The 6,295-nt window shown below is 42.7% G+C and overlaps 1 protein-coding gene across 2 annotated transcripts in view; it reads right to left on the minus strand.

The window, feature by feature from the left end:
• plod2 (procollagen-lysine, 2-oxoglutarate 5-dioxygenase 2) overlaps positions 1-5,955 on the minus strand; it is a 30,853-nt gene extending 24,898 nt beyond the window's left edge. For both annotated transcript variants that reach the window (XM_044025715.1, XM_044025707.1), the window contains exon 1: positions 5,465-5,955. In XM_044025715.1, the coding sequence (XP_043881650.1) occupies positions 5,465-5,567 (103 nt within the window). In that variant the 5' untranslated portion in view covers positions 5,568-5,955. The remainder of the gene's footprint in view (positions 1-5,464) is intronic.
• Between the last annotated feature and the right edge of the window lie 340 nt (positions 5,956-6,295).

Raw genomic sequence — 6,295 nt, forward strand, 5'->3', positions numbered from 1 at the left:
TACAATTAGCATGTCATGTGGACTTGGCTGCAGCATGTTTTTTTTTTGTTGTGTCATGGGTCAAAGTAATTGACTTTGCCACCTCGGTGTAAAGCGATGGTGCCGGCAAAAAACGAGACTCACAATTTATGATAAAGACGTGTTGCAGGCGGTTGGCGAGGAGAAATCCGATCTTATCTCTGTCCTCTGTAACATTCCGCAATCTTGCTGAGACTCTTCCTTGTTTGTTTTGAAAGTTGCTGCACTACGCTTTATGTAAGGATATTTGTCTTGGCTGATACAAAACAGACCAGTGACATGACGCCCACCGATATATAGTCAAAAAATGAGCTGAAATTCACTGTGAAGCAACAGAGAGCTGCAGACGCCGTATGAGTTTGCCATTTGATATACGGTGCACATTGTAATAATAAAAATACCGCTTGTAGCTGTTTTTTTCCAGTCAAAGGGGCCAAGTTACGCTCGGGCTGAATTTGTGCCGTGTTGTTCAAACATGACTGAAATCGAATGTGTGCGCCCGCAATTGAAGTTGGGGTGAAAATCGCTGGCTGCCGTACAGAGAGCTCATATTAGTGTTTCTCGGGATCACGGTGACACATTCAGGCCAACTCTTTTGGGAAGCACTCACAGCGTTGCACTCTGACACAGAAACCCGGGTTTAATTCACTCATCCACAGCTGGGTTAATCACAGCATGAAGTGGGGTCGAAGGTTAAATAGTTGGATCCGGGAAAAAATATCTTTGCATGCGCGTGAATGCATGAGTATATGCGTGTGCTGTGGATACAGTGCACACACACTGTACAACTGAAACAAACGTGTCCACACAAATCCTCTCTGAGACCGACACATGCCTTTAAAGGTTCAGTCCTCATAGATCTGCCATCCCATCATTTCTCAGCCCTCTGTGACAGGTTTACCAGCTTTAGATTGATGCTAAAAATGTATCCACAAGCGAGCACCAGTGCATAAGTAGCAGTTGTGATTTCTAAAAGCGAGGAGACCTCCAGACATTCCTTTACACCGAGGAGAACATCATTTAAAATGTATTTTAGCTCTCAGAAATACAGTAATCTCCATCTCCCTCATACCTGCACACCTGGAAACACATGATCATACACACACACACACTTGGCATTTGAGTTTCATAGCAAAACAATATTTAAGGTCCCCTCGTATCCTTGTGTCCCCCATATCTGCGTTTGTCACGAGATGAATCAGATGCTGTTAGTTTTCTGTGATGGGAAGTTGAGACTGATAAAACACAAACGCGGGCGTCTGCGTAATAGTTTCCAGAAGTGTCTTTTACTGCCTGTCTAGACTAAAAAACAAACTGAGACTTTTTAAACTAAAACTGGGCAAGACGAGTTTCCAAAAGCCAGAAAATGAGGGACTCCGAAAACTCTCAGAGTAATGTGGACGGCAGGCCGTATGTAAACAATAAAAAATGATGTTTTAAAATGAAAACCCATTCATGTGGACGTCGCCATAGCAACCGGCAGTGAGGGACGGATCCACAAAGGGGTTAGAAAACCTAATTGCTCGCAGATTAGTCGGTTGTACGATGTTTTAATGGCCCACAACTTAGTTAGAGTCGCCATAATTGATAAAACACATCATTTCCATTTTTACAAGGGCTGCTGTGCAAGTGCATGTGCAGAGAAGGGGGGCGTGTTTTCTACTCCTCATGTAAAACCACAGGCCCTTCAGAACTTAGGATGTGGCACAGCGTCACCAGCGCCGGGCCAGGAAACAATTTGGTCTTCTCGTAATTTGTCATTTCGAATTGCTCAGTTACTTTCTCCTTTTAAAACAAACAAACAACAAATTCAAAATTCTCGCTGCATTCCTGTTTTAAATAATACGTTAAAGCGTCCTTTTGTTGACAGGCACACTTAAAACAGTCTTGGTGTGCTTAAAAGGCATTGTAGCAGAACTCAATGTGGTGACGCAAGATGTTAAGGTGATCCACTCCTTTTAATATATGGTAACCGCGAGCTGCTCACACTGGACATTATTTTGCATGCTTCGATCAACAAGCAGGCTTTAGTGATTAATAATCTGTGCTAATAGAAACCTAGAAAGGACACTATTCTTTGAAAGTGTGCTGCTGGAATTTGTTTTTTTTCCTCCTCCTTAAATAACACCATATTGGTATGTTACAGTAATTATTTCAGGCTTGGTATCCTCGATATGCCTTTCATGTACTTTTGCTAACAGCTCAAATCATTGTCCTAAAAGTTTGACGATAAGGGAACATGAAATGGTCTGGTCTCCCACAGCTGTATCAATACGAGAATTAGCCAAAAAGCTTTTGCTGGAGCTCAGCAGCTGCTCAATTCCCAGTTTTCAGTCACTCCGAGTAATGGAACATGCATACCATGAACAGCGCTGACAATTCCACTGGTGAAATGTCATCTGTTCTCAGTACGGCTTAAGACGAAGGCAGGAATTTCATCACGGGAAGTCTCCTGGATATTCTTATCTATTCTGATGGTTGTCAAAAAAAAAAAAAAAGAGCGGACAACACAGCCACACTGGGCTTTAACTGAGACATGGAACCAACCCTGTGGTGATGCAGTGACAATGTACTAAGATGTGATTACTGGCTTGGCTTGCCAACGGGGTTTGTTAGTTTGTTAGACTGGAATTACGGGGCAACAGAGAGCACTATTATATAGCATATAAGGCTTGGCCAACCTTAGGTGGAGTTTCCTCTTCGAACTCTATAAAACGCTGCCTGCTGACATGTCAGCGATGTCTGGGCAAAAAAAAAGGTCTAATCAAAAAAATCCACGAGAGACCGCATCATGATGGGTGTTTGTCTCTCTTCCATAAATATTTACCCATACATTTGTCCTAGTGTACTGTCAGGAATACCAAAAATACTGAATGCAAATTCACAGCTGATATTTTAACGAGCAGTGAGATCTGTTTCGGATCAACGGAAGTTTTACAGTTTTTTCGCACAGCGGGAGTTTTCGTTTTCATTTCCACAACTGAGCAGCTGACGCTCAAGAGATATATTGTTTTCATGAGTGCACTTGACTCGCGCCTGTCATACTGAAATGATAGAAGTGAAGTCTCGAGTCATACACACAGTCAGCCAGCTATCAATGAAAGACTCCTTTCAGGCGGCCGGACAGTCTGGCTCTACATTGCCTAGTTTGTAAATTTCCAAAAACTGACCAGGTGAGAAATGGACCGAGCTCTGAAAACCTGCTGAATCGCGGTCTTGGAGACCGTACAGTATCTGAGAGACAGAACCAAGACAAGAACACCTTCCCTGCGTCGCTGTCCACACACGAGAGTATACAAATACCTGTGTTACACCACAGCATCTAAAGCATTTCTAAATGTTCCCTTGTAGCACACACTGTTTCTGCTGTGTGACACACCGTCGCTATGACAACCAGCATCTCGCTCCGCCCTAGAAGCAGAGTCGTTCTAAGACAAACACGTGTTGCTCTAAACCGTCCCTGGAAAATACATCATTTTGAAGAAGACTCCCATGATGATTTCATTCATTCCACATTTTTCACACGTCATATTGTAGATTTGTGTGTTTTTGGTATGTTTGAAAAAAGCTGCTTTCACAACGAGGGCTGCGATGGTTAGTCGATTAGTAATTGATTATTACATTATTTTCCCAACTGTGTTGATAATCACTTAAACGGTAATGTTTTTTACAGTCTATTTGTATGATCAAAACAAGCTTTTTGGCTTCGTAATTGTGAATATTTTCTGGTTTTCTCTGCTTCATTTATCAAAGAAATCATTAAATCTGAATCATTTAGGTTTGTGGCCAACATTTTCTGACATTTCTGACCAAAAACAGAATTGTTTATGCCAGACAGTAATCAACAGATTAATCAATCATGAAAATAAGTGTGAGTTGCAGCCCTGAGACTGTCTGAGTGAACACTAATGTCTGCAGATGTCGCTTCTGACATTATACGGGTCTAATCTCTGGATAAAGAAAGATTATTCTGATGTTACTCTTGTGTCTTTATCAGATTGGAACATCTTATTGGGTGTAGTAGTCCACAGGAGCCATGGTCTGTGGGGTCGATCGGGTATATCAATGGAGTAGAGTCGTGTCTTATTCAGGGCAATGTTGATAGTAGTCAGATTATTGGTGTCAGTGTTTCCCAATAAAAAAAAACATATGGTTTCTATTTGGATTACAAATAGAACAGGGGAGTCTGCTGCACTGCACATCAGACATGCAATTTTTTTTATTGTGCAATGCGTTTTTGGCTTCATTCTTCAGTCTGTTAGTGTTTAAAAGGAGTGTCTGTTTGTCATTTCCATTCAGCGACTGATGACTTAATGATCCATTTAAAACTTTTACAAGTAAACATGGCACCCAGTGAAACTGCAGTGAGAGGAGCTTGATAGCACGCTGATATAATCTGGCGTACGGTCGGTGAATGTTACGATACACCCCGCGTGTGTGGTGATATGAGATCACATATTTTTTTAATCTTTCATGTAAAACTTACTGCCTCCTACACTTTCACTGTACCCCTGTGAAAGCTGCTTTCAAATTTTTTGGAAGGAACTCACAAGCAAAAAATGTAACATTTGTTAAAAAAAAAAAAAAGTGAGGGGAAAAAAAAGTGAAAGTGGCTGCTGTGTGGAGGACACCCAGCCAGTCCAGACCAGAGGACAATACGAGCCTGTGGAGACTGCAGACTCTCTCAGAATGCTTCTGAGCAAAAGAATCTGGTTGTTCACTCTGTCCCTGAAACAATTTAGCAACACACGAAGCACTTAAACTCTTGACAGAAGCTGAAAATGGTGTCGGAGTCATTGAGAGAACACTTCTTACGCCACAGCAACAACATGCTAAACAAGGGGGCGATGTTTATAACCAGTCAATAAAACGTGTGACACATCTTAGGGAACATAAACGTATACATGTGCAGTGTGTAGGTTGTAATCAGCTGTATAAGAGCTGCTTTTGCGCTTGGCTCTGATCCACGAACCTGAAATTACAACACTTACGCACGTAATTGCTTGTTAAAGAATACAATATTGCGCATCGCAAACTGTGTCTTCTTCAACTTTTCTGCTTTTACTTTTGCGCGTCAATGCAACCGTTTCTCCGCGCGCGCACACTCGCCACCAGTTGCTCGTGTGAAACAAAAGCTGCCAAATGAACAAGAAATCAAACGGGATTGTGAGAAACCGCAGACGGTTTCTTTTGCGAGAGGCGGCACATGATGTCATTTTTGCTCCCCGGCGTGCACACAGCGACTGGGCAGACATGGAACATGATGTAGCCGGTAAATTACAGATGCCAAACATAAGCCCGAGTTTGCGAAGTTGGCGTGACAGCTCGGAAACAGAGATGTGAGACCGTTTGCGCTTCGATAAAAAAAAAAAAACATTAATAAAAAATGTCGTGCGTAATGGCAGTGAGAGTTGTTTGAGGGGGAGAAAGTTGTGCCATTGTTTACCTTTAGGGATAGGCGCAGGAGCCTGAGGGGTATCGGTGGAGAAGACAGAGTCTGCAAACTTCACGCAGCATGAAAACACAAAACAAAACTTGAGGTACTCCATGGCTGTTGTTTGCTGTGCGCGTCCGTGGACAGAGCGTCTGGATGAGTGCCTCCCGGACCCACAACAAAAACCAACCCTGGAGGGGTCGTTGATAATAATAAATAAGAAAAATAATAAATACAATAAAAACAAACTTCTGATGGAGATCACGCTCTGTGGGGGGAAAAAAAAGCAGGTCTTCACACAGCTTTCTCTCAGCTCCAGGCAGACACAGGTCCTATAAGTACTGCAATTCAGGGAAATTAGAGAGTAACAGGCGTGGTTCCTTAATTGCAACTGCAGCCACTTGGGCTCCTGGTGAAGTTACAGCCCAACCATGAGCAGAGAGACATGGAGGAGGACTGAGAGCATCGGTGATTTCTCGGTGTAAACGTGTACTTTGGCAAGCTGAAGGCAGCGAGAGAGAGAGAGAGAGAGAGAGAGATTATCCCTCGCGGGGTGGGGGAGATTGCACCGGGTTGCCCCGAGTGAAATGTATTGCTGCCTGACTGACCAATCAGAGAAGAGCTGTGGTGATGTCATTAATGCCTCACACTCCCATTTCCTTTGAAATGACTAGATTTTATGACAAAATTAGGATTATTCAGTGCCAAGTGGTCATTTTCTTTTTATATGGGCAATTTACGTTGTTTCCCTAATGTGTGGGTTTGCATTCATACCAATGGCTGCCTGTGGCGTGGAAAGTTATACCAGTTAGTTCAAAAAAATGGAAGTGTAAGAGCTTCACA

This window comes from Solea senegalensis, linkage group LG1 (assembly GCF_019176455.1).
Source record: "Solea senegalensis isolate Sse05_10M linkage group LG1, IFAPA_SoseM_1, whole genome shotgun sequence".
Classification (NCBI taxonomy): Eukaryota; Metazoa; Chordata; class Actinopteri; order Pleuronectiformes; family Soleidae; genus Solea; species Solea senegalensis.